Consider the following 18,250-nt stretch of genomic DNA (forward strand, 5'->3'; position numbering starts at 1 on the left):
CCAGCTGCAGGCAAGTGATAGAGCAGCGGAGCCCAAAATCAGAACTTCTAGAAGTCTGCTCCGGTGAGGGAATGGCACTCCAGTGGCTAAGCAGGGGGTGGAATCCTCGCTGGGCCAGTGTGGTCTCAGGACCCTTGCGGTCACAGAAAGACTGTGGCGGCCTGAGCGCGGCAGAGCTCCCAGGTAACAAAGCGGGGAAGCTGGTCGCAAAGAGTGAGCTGAGGAGTGGGCTCTCAGCTCAGGGTGGCCATAAACCATGACCTGCAGCACAGTCGGGCCACTGCTCTTGGAGCCGGGGCCCAACAAGCAGCAGATCAAGGGAGACTCCCCTTCCTCCCCGAGGTGCAGCACCGGAGTGTGACGCAGGAATCTACTGGGTTTGGAGACTCCAAATGGGGCCGTGTGCCAGAGATAGAAACAGTCACAGGCCGGATGAGCGCGGAGTGAGGACAGAGACCCGGGAGACCAGAGTGAGTGACTGCTTTTCTCTGAGAGCTCACTGAGGAGGGCTCCCCACCCCCAGCTCTCAGCTCCTCCAGGGCTAGAGATTGAGAGGCCGCCATTTACATTCTCATCCTCTAAAGCTGTGCAGGAAGCCTTCAGGGAACAAAAGCTACCGAAAGCAAACCCAAGCAGATGACTTAGCCTGGCCCCTGGCAAGGGTGGTGCAATTCCACCTGGGGCAAAGACACCTGAGACTCAATGCAACAGGTGCCTCCCCCAGAAGATCAGCAAGAACATGCAGCCAAGACCAAGTTCACTGATTAACGAAAACTGCAAAACTCCAGCGCTAGGGGAATACAGCACAGAGAATTCATGGCTTTTTTCCCCATGATTCTTGTCTTTCAAAGTTAATTTTTAAAATTTTCTTTATTTTTCTTTTTCTATTTCTTTTTTTTTTTAATTTTTCTTCTTTCCTTGTTCAACCAACTTCTTATCAATTCCTTTTTAAAAATCTTTTTTAATTTTCATTTTTACACTCATATGCTATCCCTTCATTGTATTTAGCTGTATTTTTTGTGTGTATATATATATATAAGCTTTTCTTTCTTTAAAATTTTGGGATGCAGTTTCTTCTAACAGACCAAAATACACTCAAAATCTAGTGTATGGCTTTATTCTATTCACCTGCCTGATCACATTCTTTTTTTTTAATTTTTCTTTTTTTTTTCAATCAACTTATCAATTCTTTTAAAATCTTTTTTAATTTTCATTTTTACAGTCATATTCATCCTTACAGTGTATTTTACCCTTATTTTTGTGTGTATATATATATATATAAGTTTTTCTTTCTCTAAAATTTTGGGAGGCAGTTTCTTCTAACAGGCCAAAATACACTCAAAATCTAGTGTGTGTCCTCTGTTCTATTCACCAGTCTGATGATATATATATATATATATATATATATATATATATATTTTTTTTTTTTTTTTTTTTGTCTTTTCCCCCTGCTTTCGGGTCTCTTCTGATTTGTTTAGTGTATATTTTTCTGGGGTCGTTACCCTTTTAGCATTTTGTTCTCTTGTTCATCTATTCTTCTCGGGACAAAATGACAAAATGGAAAAACTCATCTCAAAAAAAAAGAGAACAAAATGCAGTACCGACTGCCAGGGACCTAACCAACATGGACATTAGTAAGATGTCGGAACTAGAGTTCGGAATGACAATTATAAAGATGCTAGCTGGGCTTGAAAAAAGCATAGAAGATAACTAAAGAATCTCTTTCTGGAGAAATAAAATCTAGCCAAGTCGAAATCAAAAAGGCTATTAATGAGGTGCAATAAAAAAATGGAGGCTCTAACTGCTAGGATAAATGAAGTGGAAGAGAGAATTAGTGATATAGAATCCCAAATGCTGGAGAATAAAGAAGCTGAGAAAAAGAGAGATAAACAACTGCTGGATCACGAGGCGAGAATTCGAGAGATAAGTGATACCATAAAGCAAAACAATATTAGAATAATTGGGATCCCAGAAGAAAAGGAAAGAGAAAGAGAGGGCAGAAGGTATATTGAAGCAAATTATAGCAGAGAACTTCCCTAATTTGGGGAAGGAAACAGGTATCAAAATCCAGGAGGCACAGAGAACCCCCCCTCAAAAATAAAAAATAGGTCAACACCCCAACATCTAATAGTAAAACTTACAAATCTCAGAGACAAAGAGAAAATCCTGAAAGCAGCTCAGGACAAGAGGTCTGTAACCTACAATAGTAAAAACATCAGATTGGGAGCAGACCTATCCACAGAGACCTGGCAGGCCAGAAAGGACTGGCATGATATATTCAGGGCACCAAACAAGATGCAGCAAAGAATACTATATCCAGCTAGGCTGCCACTGAAAATAGAAGGAGAGATAAAAAGCTTCCAAGACAAACAGAAACTAAAAGAATTTTGATCACCAAACCAGCCCTACAAAGAAATATTGAAAGGGGTCCTCTAAGCAAAGAGAGAGCCTAAAAGTAACATAGACCAGAAAGAAACAGAGACAATATACAGTAACAGTCACCCTACAGGCAATATAATGTCACTAAATTTGTATCTTTCAATAGTTACCCTGAATGTAAATGGGCTAAATGCCCCAATCAAAAGACACAGGGTATCAGATTGGATTAAAAAAACAAGACCCATTGATATGCTGTCTGCAAGAGATTCATTTTAGACCCAAAGACACCTCCAGATTTAAAGTGAGGGGGTGGAAAACCATTTACCATGCTGATGGACATCAAAAGAAAGCTGGGGTGGCAATCCTTATATCAGACAAATTAGATTTTAAACCAAAGACTATAATAAGAGATGAGGAAGGACACTGTATCATACTTAAAGGGTTTATCCAACAAGAAGATCTAACAATTGTAAATATTTATGCCCCTAACATGGGAGCTGCCAATTAAATAAGCCAATTAATAACAAAATCAAAGAAACACATTGACAATAATACAATAATAGTAGGGGACTTTAACACCCACTCACTGAATTGGACAGATCATCTAAGCAAAATATCAACAAGGAAATCAGGGCTTTAAATGACACACTGGGCCAGATGGACTTCACAGATACAGTCAGAACATTCCATCCCAAACCAACAGAATACACATTCTTCTCTAGTGCACATGGAACATTCTCCAGAATAGATCACACCCTGGGTCACAAATCAGGTCTCAACAGGTACCAAAAGATTGGGATCATTCCCTGTGTATTTTCAGACCACAATGCTTTGAAACTCGAACTCAATCACAAGAGGAAAGTTGGAAAGAACTCATATACATGGAGGCTAAAGAGCATCCTACTAAAAAATGAATGGGTCAACCAGAAAAATTAAAGAAGACTTTTAAAAATTCATGGAAACAAATGAAAATGAAAACACAATTGTTCAAAATCTTTGGGATGCAGCAAAGATGGTCCTAAGAGGAAAGAATATAGCAATACAGGCCTTTCTCAAGAAACAAGAAAAGTCTCAAATACTCAACCTAACCCTACACCTAAAGGAGCTGGAGAAAGAACAGCAAATAAAGCCTAAATCCAGCAGGAGAAGAGAAATAATAAAGATCAGAGCAGAAATCAATGAAATAGAAACCAAAAGAACAGTAGAACAGATCAACAAAACTAGTTCGTTCTTTGAAAGAATTAATGAGATCGATAAACCCCTGTCCAGACTTATCAAAAAGAAAAGAGAAAGGACTCAAATAAATAAAACCATGAATGAAAGAGATCACATGACAGAGAAAGATCACAACCAACATCAAAGAAATACTAACAATTACAAGAACATATTATGAGCAACTATATGACAACAAATTAGACAATCTGGAAGACATGGATGCATTCTCAGAGACGTATAAACTACCAAACCGAACCAGGGAGAAATAGAAAACCTGAACAGACCCATAACCAGGAGGAAATTGAAGCAGTAATCAAAAATCTCCCAACAAACAAAAGCCCAGGGCCAGATGGCTTCCAAGGGGAATTCTACCAAACATTTAAAGAATTACTACTTATTCTTCTGAAACTGTTCCAAAAAAATAGAAATGGAAGGAAAACTTCCAAACTCATTCTATGAGGCCAGCATTACCCTGATCCCAAAACCAAAGATCCCAACAAAAAGGAGAATTACAGACCAATATCCCTGATGAACGTGGATGCAAAAATTCTCACCAAAACACTAGCCAATAGGATCCAACAGTACATTAAAAGGATTATTCACCACGACCAAGTAGGATTTATTCCTGGGCTGCAAGGGGTTAAACATCCACAAATCAATCAATGTGATACACTACATTTTAATAAAAGAAAGAACAAGAACATGATATTCTCAATAGATGCAGAAAAAGCATTTGACAAAATACAGCATCCTTTCTTGATTAAAACTTTTCACAGTGTAGGGATAGAGGGTACATACCTCAATATCATAAAAGCCATCTATGAAAAACCCACAGTGAATATCATTCTCAATGGGGAAAAACTGAGAGCGTTTCCCCTAAGGTCAGGAACACATCAGGGATGTCCACCATCACCACTGCTATTCAACATAGTACTAGAAGTCCTAGCCTCAGCAATCAGACAACAAAAAGAAATAAAAGGCATCCGAATTGGCAAAGAAGTCAAACTCACTCTTTGAAGACGATACGATACTTATGTGGAAAACCCAAGATGAAATCTTGCTACTTGCAATGACGTGGACGGAACTAGAAGGTATTATACTAAACAAAATAAGTCAGAGAAAGACAATTATCATATGATCTCACTGATATGTGAAATTTGAGAAACAAGGTAGAGGATCATAGGGAAAGAAAGGAAAAAATGAAATAAGACAAAACCAGAGAGGGAGAAAAACCATAAGAGACTCTTAATCTCAGGAAACAAACTGAGGGTTGCTGGAGTGGAGGAGGGTGGGAAGGATGGGGTGGTTGGGTGATGGACATTGGGGAGGGTATGTGCTATGGTGAGTGCCGTGAATTGTGTAAGACTAATGAATCACAGACCTGTACCCCTGAAACAAATAATACATTATATGTTACTAAAAAAAAAAAAAAAAAAAGTATAAAGAAGAAAAGAAAGAAAGAAAGAAAGAAAGAAAGAAAGAAAGAAAGAAAGAAAGAAACCGAAAAACACTAGATATTAAAATGGAATTCTACAAAATGTTTGAGTAACCCACAGGAAACAACAAAATGAAAAACGAAAAGAAATAGAAAACAAAAAATAAGACGGCAGTTTTAAACCATGACCAGTCAATAATTACATTAAATGTAAATGGCCTAAACATGCAATTAAAAGACAGATGGTGGAAAAGTGAATTTAAAAATATACCCAACTATTTGCAGTCTATACAAAATTCACTTCAAATATAATAAAAAGATAGGCTGAAAGTCAAAAGACAGAAGGAAATACATCATGCAAACACTGAAGGAAACCTGGAGTGGCTAAGTTAAAATCAGAAAGAGTAGACTCAAGAATAAAGAAAATTTCCAGAGACAGTGAGGGCTATTATATAATGATAAAGGTCAATCTGCCAAGAAGACATAGCAATCCTAAATGTGTATGCACCAAACAACAAAGATATAAAATACGTGAGGTGAAAACTTAAAACTGACAGGAGAAATAGGTAAATCAACAATCATGGAAGACTCTCACCATCGTTCTTTCAACAACTGATAGGAAATGAGCAAAAATATAGAAGAATTCAACAACACCATCAACCAACAGATAATTTGGGGCTAAGGATAATTTTAAAACACTTCACCCACTAACAGAATATACTCCCCCCCCCCCAGGTGCCCTTGAAACATATACCAAGATAGAACATCATCTTAGGCCATAAAATAAGCCTCAACAAACTTAGAAGAATTGAAATCATAGACTATGTTCCCTGAACAGAATGGAATTCAATAACAGAAAGAAGAAAATTTCCAAACACTTGGAAATTTAACAAGGTATTTCTAAGTAGGCCATGGGATAAAGAGGAAGTCTCAAGCAAAGTGTTCTAAAAATATCTTGTATTTTTATTCTTATTCCGGTCAATGTATCAAAATTTGTGGGACACAGCTAAAGAAGTACTGAGGGAAATTTATAGCTTTAAATGCCTACACTGAAAAAGAAAATTCTCAAATCAATCATCTAAGCTCCCCACCTCAACAACCTAGAAAAAGAAGAGCAAAATAAACCTAAAGCAAGCAGAGGGAAATAACAGAGCAAAGATACATAAGGTTGAAAAAAGAAAATAAATGAACCAAAGAGCTGATTCTTTGGAAAGATCAATAAAAGATCAACAAATTGACAAATTTTATTGTTATTAACAACTGACAAAATTGACACATCTCTAGCAAGACTGACAAAGAGAAAATGACAGAAATATCAGAAACAGAGAATATCACCTGACCTAACAATATCAAAAGAAAATACTACAAATAGCTACATTTTTAAGTTTAAAAATTTGGATAAAATGGACCATTTCCTCTAAAAACACAAGCTATTCCAACTCATCCAGTATGACATAAATAATTTTAATAGCTACATATTTTAAAAATTAAATTTGTAATTTTTTAAAGACTTACATATTTGAGAGCGAGAGAGAGAGTGCATGAGCAGGAGAAGCAGAAGGAGAGGAAGAGAATCTCAAGCAGACTCCACACTGAGTGCAGAGCCCAATGTGGGGTTTGATCTCGTGACCCATGCAATCATGACCTGAGCCGAAACCAAGAGTCAGACATTCGATCAACTGTGCCACCCAGGTCCCCCTTAAATTTGTAATTTTAAAACTCCCCCCAAAAAATCTCCAGGACCAGATGGTTTCATGGAGAATTCCATCAAACACATAAAGAAGAAATAACACTGATTCTACACAATCTCTTCCAAAAAACAGAATGGTGGGAATGGTTCCCAATTCATTTTATGAAGCTAGTATGACCTCTGATACAAACACTAAAGCCAGAAAAATAGAAAACAGCTGACCAATATCTCTCCTGATTCTAGACACAAAAATCCTCAAAATTTATTAGCAAATAAAAACCAGGGGCGCCTGGGTGGCTCAGTTGTTAAGCATCTGCCTTCTGCTCAGGGTGTGATCCCAGTGTTCTGGGATCGAGCCCTGCATCAGGATCCTCTGCTGGGAGCCTCCTTCTTCCTCTCTCACTCCCCCTGCTTGTGTTCCCTCTCTCGCTGGCTGTCTCTCTCTCTCTCAAATAAATAAATAAAATCTTAAAAAAAATAAGTAAATAAAATAAAATCCAGAAATATATAAAAAGAATTCTATACCACGGTAGTGTAGGGTTTATTCCAAGGATACAAAGCTTGTTGAAATATTTGAAAAGCAGTGAATGTAACCCACCATATTAACAAGCTATTATTTTGTACGATTACATGTGAATCTACAATTACTTTAAAATAAAAAATAAAAAAAAATAAAAAAAAAAAAGAACCTGCCCTCAAGAGGCAAACAGGAGATATAAGTCTACCTACTATAGTGGTTCTTACCTACTGCCTTAGAAATATCTAGAGTTTATTAAAAGTAGATTTCTTAGGCCCACATCAGACAAGCGTCTAACAGGATTAATTCTGCAAGGTTCTCAGTGTAAACCTCAAAAATTCTTGACTCTACCAGATAGTCTGCCCTCTTGACTACTTCTTAAAGTCTCACATTTTCTTTCTTTGTTTGTTTGTTTCTTTCTTTCTCTCTCTCTCTCTCTCAGGATTTTATTTATTTATCAGACAGAGAGAGAGAGCATAAGCACAGGGAGCGACAGGCAGAGGGAAAAGCAGACTCTCCACTAAGCAGGGAGCCCAATGTGGGACTCGATCTCAGGACCCTGGGATCATGACCTGAACAGAAGGCAGCTGTTTAACCAACTGAGCCACCCAGCCGTCCCTGCTTCTTTTAAAGCTCCATTACTTAGTCGCCTTTTGTATGTGTCAAGTGCCATACATACATAATATTTATTCTTCCCCAGCCTCTTAGATGGACAAGAGATCAGTGACTTGCCCAAGTCACTCTGCCTGGAAAACATGCAGTCCAGATTTGACCCCACATCTACCCAACTCTAAAAGAACTTACTAGTTCAGCTGCACCAATACTGCCTAGTATGTACTAATGAGGTTCATCGCTAACATTTATTTCATAAATTTAAGTGTTAAAGTATTGTATGAAAAGAATTTCCAAAGACCTGTATGATGAAATGTAGTCTTTCAACAACTCATGAAAAGTCCAGTACCTTGGCTGATGCCTGGTCATACTGTGCTGTCGATCTCACCAGTTCATCCCTACTTTTATTCAGGGCTTTCTCTTTTTCAATTAATTCTGCTTTTGCTTTCTCCAGTTGGAGTTGGAGTTCTTGACATTTATTCGCTTGGCCTTTCATTTCTTTTTCTTGTCCTTGCAGATGTAGTTCCAAATCACTAATCTTGTTCCTTAGCTCTTAAATCACAAAGAAAAAACCCACACTTGAATTAATATATATTTTTCAAAAAAATTTACAACTCAATTCAGAATGTATCATTTATGTTACTACTCTGCTCTGAAATCTCTGGTGGGACAAATATAAATCAATTCACACTTAACACGGAAGCTACTTTAACTGGATTTAATTCAAATAATTAGTCTCTATTGTCATTTGTATTCAAATATCCCATAGGAAGCAGGAGAAACAAACTTCCTAATGTTTTCAGAGAAACTTGGGAAAGAAAATGGTTTTCTAAAATCATGAGGAGTATCTTACTGAGGCTGCAAAAAGTGCATCCCATATCATACCCCACGTTAAAATTACCACTTGCTTTTATACACTGGCAAACTAATATGTGTTTTGTGTCCATATCAATGCAAATGAGTGCTAAGCAGTGCAAAATTCACCCTCCTGTATTCTCTGGTAACTTCACCTCCAATAAAGACCAAGACAGTGTGAACCTCCTATACTGCCAAAATTAACAATAATTCTTTTCATTTTTTTTCCTACATATACACAATACCAGTTCCAACGGCACTGGCAGCATGACAGTTCTCACCGGTGAACACCGACGGTGATTTTCAATAGATCATAGCACTGGAAATTATCGTCGTCTGCAGAGTAGATGCCAAACCACCTGGTGCCCTTGGTTGTTAGCTGTGGTGTGGTACCCCAGCCAAGGTCACAGGTTTGCTCCCATATGGACAACCTGGCAGTGCAGAGCAAAGCTGCCCCGCAGACACATGCCACACCTCTGGCCAACGCTGGCCAGACCCCAGGCTTGGTCCATGGGCCACGAAAGAAGCCAAAGGAGAAGCGTGGGTGCGTGACAACTGTAACTGACCTATTCACCCTACTTCTGGAAAGACAAAGCCACTCAGACTACTTTTGTAGGCTTCAGGGCACCAGCTTTTTAGTACAAATGAAAGGACATTACAAAACTGTGGTATCTTTTATCCCAAAAACAGTGTTTCCCATCACCAGATTAAGATGTTGAGCTTTGATGTGTCTGACAAAACACACAAGCACCTTTTGGGACTAAGAACGTCTGGAATCACCTCAGAAATTATCTCAGGAAAATTTAATTTCAATTTAATTTAGCTCAAAAAGTTACCTTGATTCTGGGCTTTTAATTGGTCCAAAAGATGAGAATTGCTTGAATTATCACAGAAACTGCTATTAGCATCTCTTTTCCCTGTTTGCAAAGTTGATCTACTCGGAGTCACCTCTTGTTCCCCAGAAAAGTGAGATGCAGAGAAATCTCTCCTAATCGGAGTTTTTAGTGCATTCAGTGAAAGCCGAGTTGGGGTCTTTTCTTGTTGCCATGAGAACACAGATGAGGAAGCCTGATGTCGTGCAATGTCCCGGTGATTCATTGTGCTTTGGGGAATAGCCTGACTCGCTTTCTGTAAAGATAGAAACTCTTTAGAGCCCTTTAAACATCTCAATATTCAAGGCTATTTATTTTCAGGTAGAACATAAGACATAATGCCAAGAAGTTACCACTTCCACTGCATACCAAGAAAGAATGTTCATCAAGTCAAGGGAACCATTAGGTCCCAATATCCAGGGCAGGAACTGTCTAATGGTTAGATTTCAGCATTGAAGACTTAAGCCAGTACCATTTGAGTCCCAATCTATTAAAATGGGCTCAGTGTTTATATCTATTCTGCATTCCTTATATACTCCGTTAAATACAAGTGAATATTCACTACCATTTTGAGTTCTGAAATTTGGTGTCCTTTGCCTGTCCTTGGTCACCACCCCCTCAGCTTTGCATAAAGAGGATCAAAATTAAATATTAACCTGAAGAACTCTTTCAAGAATCTCACTTTCCACCATACCATTCCCAAAAAATGTCATATAAGGTGTTTTATGTTATATAACACACATTTGGGGATTTGCTACTGCTTTGAATTCTTTATTTTTTTAATTCCAAATAGTTAACATACAGTGTCCTATTAGTTTCAGGTATACAATGATCCAACAAGTCTATGTATTTCTCAGTGCTCATCAAATAAACCCCCCTTATCTCCTTCTTTTGTTCTTCTCTCTACCTCCATTCTTTTTTTTTTTTTTTAAGATTTTATTTATTTGACAGAGACAGACAGCCAGTGAGAGAGGGAACCCAAACAAGAGGAGTGGGAGAGGAAGAAGCAGGCTCCCAGCAGAGGAGCCTGATGTGGGGCTCGATCCCCGAATGCCGGGATCACGCCCTGAGCCGAAGGCAGACGCTTAACGACTGCGCCACCCAGGCGCCCGTCTACCTCCATTCTGACAAATATCGAGACATGGCTATAGATGGTGCATTAAATTTTTTATAGCAAAAGCTTTTCTTGCCACACGGAGAGGTTTGTGTTTGCAGAGAATCAAATTTCTCCACCAAAAAAATCTCTGAGAATCAAAGCCAGGAGCAAAAGTGGGCACCAATGACTGGACTGGATCACAAAGTACATGATATTTCTAAGACAAACCAGAGAATTACTGTTAATTTTTATTCACCATGAGAAGTAATACCTTTGCTACATATCAGAATCCTGGTGACTTCCAAACAAGGGTTAAAGGCATGAGAATAATTTAAAGTGTTAAAGCTCTCATAGGTACTTTGTGATCCTCAGTATGTAAGTTATCTACTTATAAATCCAGCCTTAAACTGTTTGAATTGTCCCATCTCAGCGAGTTCTTATGGTTAACAGAAATACAACATTAAGTGCAAAACTGGGATTTATGTTGTTGTCCCCCCTCCCCCCACTTTTTTTAGCAAATAACATCACAGAAGCAGAAATGGTAAGGGTAAATTCTACAGATAGCAGGTATATTTAGGGTCGGTCCCTAAACTAGAAGCAGGGGTTTCCAAAACCTGCATTTTGTTTCTTTTGCTGACATTAAACAAACCTCTTCGCCCACCTCTCTGCCTATTTACCCATACCAAAATGGAGTTTAAAACCCTCTCCAGCAACTTATTTAACAGAACTGGGGAGATTATCTTTTTTTTTTTTTTAAAGACTTTATTTATTTGACAGAGAGAGAGACAGCCAGTGAGAGAGGGAACACAAGCAGGGGGAGTGGGAGAGGAAGAAGCAGGCTCCCAGTGGCGCAGGGAGCCGGATGCGGGGCTCGATCCCGGATCTCTGGGATCACGCCCCGAGCCGAGGGCAGACGCTTAAGGACTGAGCCACCCAGGTGCCCCTGGGGAGATTATCTTGATAATGTTCTCCTCTAAATAAACATTTCATGAATAATGACGTTCAAACCCCATGTCTCTTGCGGCAATCAGTAAGGACTGAACGGGAAGCAATCAATGGCCTCTAGGTGATAAAGCCAGCCAGTGAGTGTCTGGAATGACCCTGGTCCTACCCTCTCCTTACCGTTAGATCTCAACAGGGAAATAACTATGTGGCTACAGTCTCGGTAGAATTTGATGAACATCTAATGCTTAGGGATAAACTGATCTCCCCACACTATTTTTTTACTCCTACTTGCTTTTAAAACCAAAAAGTAATTATAACTAATGTAATCAGCCAGGAACTTTATCTTCTCAAGGTAAGAAAAATGTGCCAAGCTCTACACGAACCAGATGTTTCTCCAACCTTGGACTCCTATATATCAAAGTACTTCTTCAATAGCACACTCTATTATAAGGCCCATAATTAACTTACTTTAGCCTGCAAGGCTTTAACCTCTGCCTCTAATCTTTTTCGTTCTTCAACCTCTTTATTATATTTTTCTTTTAGATCTTCATACTTGGAACCTAAACAAAGACAATGAGACACAGTTTTACTTCGGTCATTGATTTCATGAAGGAATTCACAGATCAGGAATCATTCATTACAAAGGTCTAGAAATGAATACTGTGGTACACTAAGTAAACAGATGCTGGGTTGGAATATTCTGAACCTGAATTATTTTTAAAACACACTACAGGATAAAATGAAAAGTTTAAAGGCTTAACCTGGAAGCTCAGATACAGATACACAAATGGGTATGTAGCCCATTCATGCCCAAATTAAAAGGTTGGTTTTTTTTTTAAATGCCCAACTTAAAAGTTGAATTCAAAGATGAGTTAATTGATTTCTTTGACCGGATTAAAATCCCAGTAAAGGAGCTATGAAAGGAAAAAATCCTTACCACTATAATATTGACTTGGGGTTAGTGGAGTTGCAAAGATTTTTTGTGGTGTGCTGGATGAATACACAGAGACATCTGCAGCCTGTGCGGCTTGTTGGCTTCTCTCAAGTTCAGATTTACACCTGTTAGAAAAGGACCCAAGAGGAAGCAAATCAGAGCAAATGCTACCGAATGCCAGCACCCCCCACCCTGTTCCCAGAGGGTAATAAACTTACAAAAACTCCACCCTCTAAGAATTCTTACCACTTCATTGGTCCAACAGACATTTAATAAGAGCTAACTTATGGGACAGACCTAAACTCAGTCTCCCCTCTTCAAAGGAACTCAGTCTGGTTGGGGAAACAGCCAACAATTACAATGTTATAAAGGTTACAATGAAGATCTGTAATGACAATATGGTTTTCGAGTTGGGAGGCTAGGGATATGTTCTGAGCCAATTTTATACTCCAAGCCAAAGAAAGACACAGGAATATTTAAAAACAAAAACAAAAAAAACCCAGAATTTCAGAAACAGATGCTAGTGTCACTGAAGCACGGGCTCAAATCACAAACCTGAATGACATCACTTGTGATATTAAGGCATTCCAAAAACATAGACTTGCCACATATTTCATGACATTTTAAAAACACAGACACAAAAATCAAGTTAACATAGTGCATTTAGAGAAGACAGGGCTGGAAACAGTCACAAAGAAATGGGAAAAGTAAGCTATATATTGTACATATGTACGGAATATTTCTATCACTTAAGTTCTGAACACCTTTCAGAATCAAGCAACCTGAGTTAAGAGGATTCAATTCTCACAAGTCTATAATGTCTCTGATTTTAGCTCAACACAAGAAATGAACACCCATAGAACAGCTAACGATGTGCAGCAGTCTCTCTCTCATGGACATGTTGCTCAGAACAAGGAGTGAAAGTGCTCCAGAGCCCTAGCTCCACCCTGCTCCAAACTCGGTCCGGGAAGGAAAAAGCAATGTCTGGGCTGAGAAGGCTTGCTCTGCAAATCAAATCATCACATTCGAACTTATGGTAGGTAACAGCACTGTCCAATAGAAAGGTTCTACCAACATGTAAAGAGCAACAAGAAACAAATGCATTTAATCTTAGTATTTTATTTAACTCCGTATTTCCAAAACACTATCATTTCAATTAATAGTCAATACTAAAATTATTGAGATATTTTACATTTTTTTTCTACTGAATCTTCACAATTTGGTGTGCATTGCAATCTTATAGCACATCTCAATTTGTGTGTGTTTTTTTTTAAAGATTTTCTTTACTTATTTAGAATTATTTAGATTCTTTCTTTCTTTCTTTATTAGAGAGAGAGAGTGCACAAGCAGGGGAGAGGGGCTGAGGGAGAAGGAGAAGCAGATTCCCTGCTGAGCAGGGAACCCGATGGCAGGGCTCAACCCCAGGACCCTGGTGTCATGACCTGAGTCGAAGGCAGACACTTAACCGACTGAGCCACCCAGGTGCCCTGTCACATCTCAATTTATAATAGCCACATTTCAAGCACTTAATAGCCACATGTAGCAAGTAGCTACCATGATGAATGGTCCAGGTCTATAGAATACCAAAGGTGTAGCAAGTTTGGTGATTTTAGGGATGAATTTTAAAGAACCTTGAAAAATCAGTGTTTCTTTTTCCTCTTAAATTCACATTTCATTAGAAATGTGCCTATCCTTTCATTAGAAAAAAAGTTTATTTATTTTAAATATAAAACTATACCCTATTATTTCTATAAACCTTTATTTCTCCTATTTCCTATGAAGAAAAACAAAAACTGCCACCAAAACAGCACTAAGTTAAGCTGTTTTCTACTAAGTTTAACTGTACAAGATTGTCAATATTCAACAGTTTTGTTTTTTTTTAAGATTTTAGTTATTTATTTCACAGAGAGAGAGAGAGAGCACAAGCAGGGAGAGTGGCAGGCAGAGGAAGAGGGAGAAACAGGTTCCCTGCTGAGCAGGGAGTCTGATGTGGGGCTCAATCCCAGGACCCTGAGATCATGACCTTAACTGAAGGCAGACGCCCAACTGACCGAGCCACCTAGATGTCCCTACTCAACAGTTTTTGACCAACATTTCAAATGGTTCAGCCTAACTTGTTTGAGACCTTCCAGAAACCTAATCAATGGCCACTGATGGAGAAAATAAGTTTCTGCCCTACATGTGAAGATTAGTTTTGCGAATTTGAATACACTCAATAGTTTTTGTAGTTTATAGTTTTTATATTCTAGAAAACTGAACTCTTAATAAAGTTTTTACAGTCTGAGGTTTATAAAGTTTATAAACATTTATAAACATCTATATCTACATCACAGATAATAAAAATACTTTTTTTTTTTAAGATTTTATTTATTTATGTGACAGAGAGACAGCCAGTGAGAGAGGGAACACAGCAGGGGGAGTGGGAGAGGAAGAAGCAGGCTCCCAGCAGAGGAGCCTGATGCGGGACTCGATCCTGGAATGCCATGATCACGCCCTGAGCCGAAGGCAGACGCTTTAACGACTGCGCTACCCAGGCGCCCCAATAAAAATACTTTAAAACTAAATGTGCTATCCTAACCCCAACTATAACAACTAATAATAATAATGTTAACACTTACAAGTTGCTAGGTATCACACACAACTCTGGACACTTTATACCTGCAAGTATTGCCACCAAATGTCACTTTGCAATAAAATATAGACATGTATATAAAAATATGTTTACCTAAAATGTTAAAAATACAAACATTTCTGTCTAAATTATTAAGACCAGTATTTCTGGGGTGGCTAGGTGGCTCAGCCGGTTAAGAGACCGACTCTTGGTTTCCATTCAGGTCATGATCCCAGAGTCATGGGATCAAGCCCTGCATGGGTCTCACATTCGACGGGGAGTCTGCTTGGGATTCTTTCTTTCTCTCTCCCTCTTTGCCCCTCCCTCAGCTTGCTTGCTCACTTGCTCTGTCTCTCTCTCTCTCTCTCTCTCTCTCAAATAAATAAATAAATAAGATCTTTAAAAATAAAAATAAAACCAGTATTTCTAAAACCAGCAGTCAAAATATGCTTTCAAAGAAAACTATTCTGGCATTCAGAAAGTAAGCTTCCTACTTCTCTAGCAACTGTTTTCCAAGAACAACTACCTATCTTTCATTTATTCATTCGACAAATAAAATTTGAGGGCCTGCCAGGTGAACGGGGTATACCAGTAACACTGACCAAGTCCCTGTTCTCATGGAGTCTGGTATGGCAGACAGTAAACAAGAAAACAAAAAACTCAATGAGATAGAAGTTATTTATCATTCCAACATGCAACTTACAGAGAGCCACCTTCCTATGTGGGTAGGAAACAAAATTAGGAAGAGATTTCTGTGTACCTAAATTATCTTCACAGGAAGACAAGAGTAACTATAAAGTGTTTTAACTTTCCAAAATATATTTGAGAAGTAAGTAGAATTAAGATTATTGCAGCCACATTAGGGAAAAAAAACTTCTTAGTATCAAGATATTTATTAATTACAAAGGGAAAAATAGTGTAACTTCACAGTGGAGAAACCCAAACAACATCTCAGCCAAGGAATCAGGGTAAAAATCTTAGTAGGGCACGTACCCCCTATAGGATATACTGAGAAAGGCACATCACCACTTCTGCGGTATTCTCACCCAAAATTCATAACCTCAGTCTGACCCAGTGGTTCTCAATCCAGGATGACTTTACCCTCCCAAAAGACATTTGGCAATACTTAGAGACATGTTTGATTACCAAAACATGCAGGTGGGAGAGGTGCTACTGGCATCTAGTGGGTAAGAGGCCAGGAATGCTGTCAAGTGTCCTACAATGCACAGGACAGCCTTCCATAGCAAAGGACTATCTAGTACCAAATGTGAACTATGCCACTGCTGAAAAGCCCTGATCTCATCAGTAGACAAACCTAAATTGAGGACTATTCTACAAAAGAGCTGACTAGGACTCTTCAACAATTTCAAGGACACAAAACACAAGAAATGGTCATAGCTTAGAAAGAGACTATGAAAATATCAACTAGGGGCGCCTGGGTGGCACAGCGGTTAAGGGTCTGCCTTTGGCTCGGGGCGTGATCCTGGCGTTATGGGATTGAGCCCCACATCAGGCTCCTCCGCTATGAGCCTGCTTCTTCCTCTCCCACTCCCCCTGCTTGTGTTCCCTCTCTTGCTGGCTGTCTCTATCTCTGTCGAATAAATAAATAAAATCTTTAAAAAAAAAAAAAAAGAAAGAAAGTATCAACTAAATGTAATGTGGAATCCTGGATCAGAGAAAACACAGGACTGGAAAAACTAGTGACATTCAAATAAGGTCAATAGTTTCGTTATGGTATTGAATCAATGTTTATTTATGGTTTGGTTATCGCACTTTGCTTATGTAAGATGTTAATAATGGTTTCTATAAATCTAAAGTTATTTCAAAATGAAAGTTTTTGTTTTTGTTTTTTTTTTAATTTCTGGGTGTGTATTAGCAGAATCAACAATGGGACAATCTGCTAACGTCCACTTTGCTTTCTACCTGTATTACTCCTTGTTATTTTGACAAAATTCCACTGTTAGAAGAAGAAGATACCATCTATAAGCTAACAGTATTTTGGTCCCACTGGATTTATTTTGATTAATGTCTCAAGTTGTTTGGGGATTTTTTAATGGAAAATAAGTCATAAGCACTGTGTTTTATTGCTTAAACTGGCAAACTGGTTATGGCTTATGGTTCCACTTAAGATGGAAGATGGGAATCTCAATGGAAACCTCTTCTTGAGGACACTTCCTTCCGTCTCCAGCTTAGATTCCACGGCACACGATTTTAACCACTCTCTTCCCAGCAACCTCAATTATTCCACCATCTTCCATCCCATGACCCTGGCCAAAAACAACCATAAGCCCATCCTCCCATTCACATTCTCAGCATTTACATCCCAGATGGTAAATGGAAAAAAAAAAAAAGGCATACAACTCTATGGATGGGTCCCACTATAAATTCCTGGTCTCCAACCTCAACTGGGCCCTCAGTGTTCCTAGGTCTTCTGACATTCTCTACAACAGCTTTTCCACTCAGAGAAAGAAACATAAGCCATCAGTACTAGCCGTGCTTAACTCCCCTCCATCTTCCAGTACTCGCTGTTGAGAGATTTGGTATTATTTAAACCACATCATCCAGTAACAAACACAGCATCTGGCCCACGAAGCAGCTTAATAAATATATCTTGAATGAATAAATGAATAAGCGAGAAGCCATTTAATGAATTTACGTAGTACTGAGCCATGCAATGATAGGACTGAAGTACAGAAGAATTAATTTTCCTCAAGTCATTGTTTATTTCACTGGGCAAATGACTGCAACATATAATTACATCATTAAATGAAAAGATAAAAGCATCCAATGAATACACGTAAAGAATATCCACATTAATACCACTCAAAAATAATTACCTTTTCAGTTCCTGTTCCAGTTTTTCTATTTGTTTTTTGCTGGAGTTCAGTTGCCCTTCTTGGAAATTCACTTGTGACTCCTTGACTTGAAGTTCGTGAGAAATTTTCTGCTTGGTCTTCTCCAGATTCTCACATATTTCCATCAAGCTTTGGTTCTCCCTTTTTAGGTTTGCGCCCTCGGTTTTTTCATTCTCAACCTTATGGAGAACATGCAGAAAGAAATGGGTCTCTTACTTCGTGAATTTACCAAGT

The 18,250-nt window shown here is 38.6% G+C and overlaps 1 protein-coding gene across 1 annotated transcript in view; it reads right to left on the reverse strand.

The window, feature by feature from the left end:
• CENPF (centromere protein F) overlaps window positions 1–18,250 on the reverse strand; it is a 64,762-nt gene that overhangs the window by 42,566 nt on the left and 3,946 nt on the right. The window contains exons 3-7 of the mRNA XM_026509143.4: window positions 17,999–18,195; window positions 12,554–12,675; window positions 12,085–12,176; window positions 9,540–9,831; window positions 8,198–8,400 (exon numbers count right to left, since the gene is read on the reverse strand). Of these exons, the coding sequence (XP_026364928.2) occupies window positions 8,198–8,400; window positions 9,540–9,831; window positions 12,085–12,176; window positions 12,554–12,675; window positions 17,999–18,195 (906 nt within the window). The remainder of the gene's footprint in view (window positions 1–8,197; window positions 8,401–9,539; window positions 9,832–12,084; window positions 12,177–12,553; window positions 12,676–17,998; window positions 18,196–18,250) is intronic.

This window comes from Ursus arctos, unplaced genomic scaffold (genome assembly GCF_023065955.2).
Source record: "Ursus arctos isolate Adak ecotype North America unplaced genomic scaffold, UrsArc2.0 scaffold_2, whole genome shotgun sequence".
Taxonomy (NCBI): Eukaryota; Metazoa; Chordata; class Mammalia; order Carnivora; family Ursidae; genus Ursus; species Ursus arctos.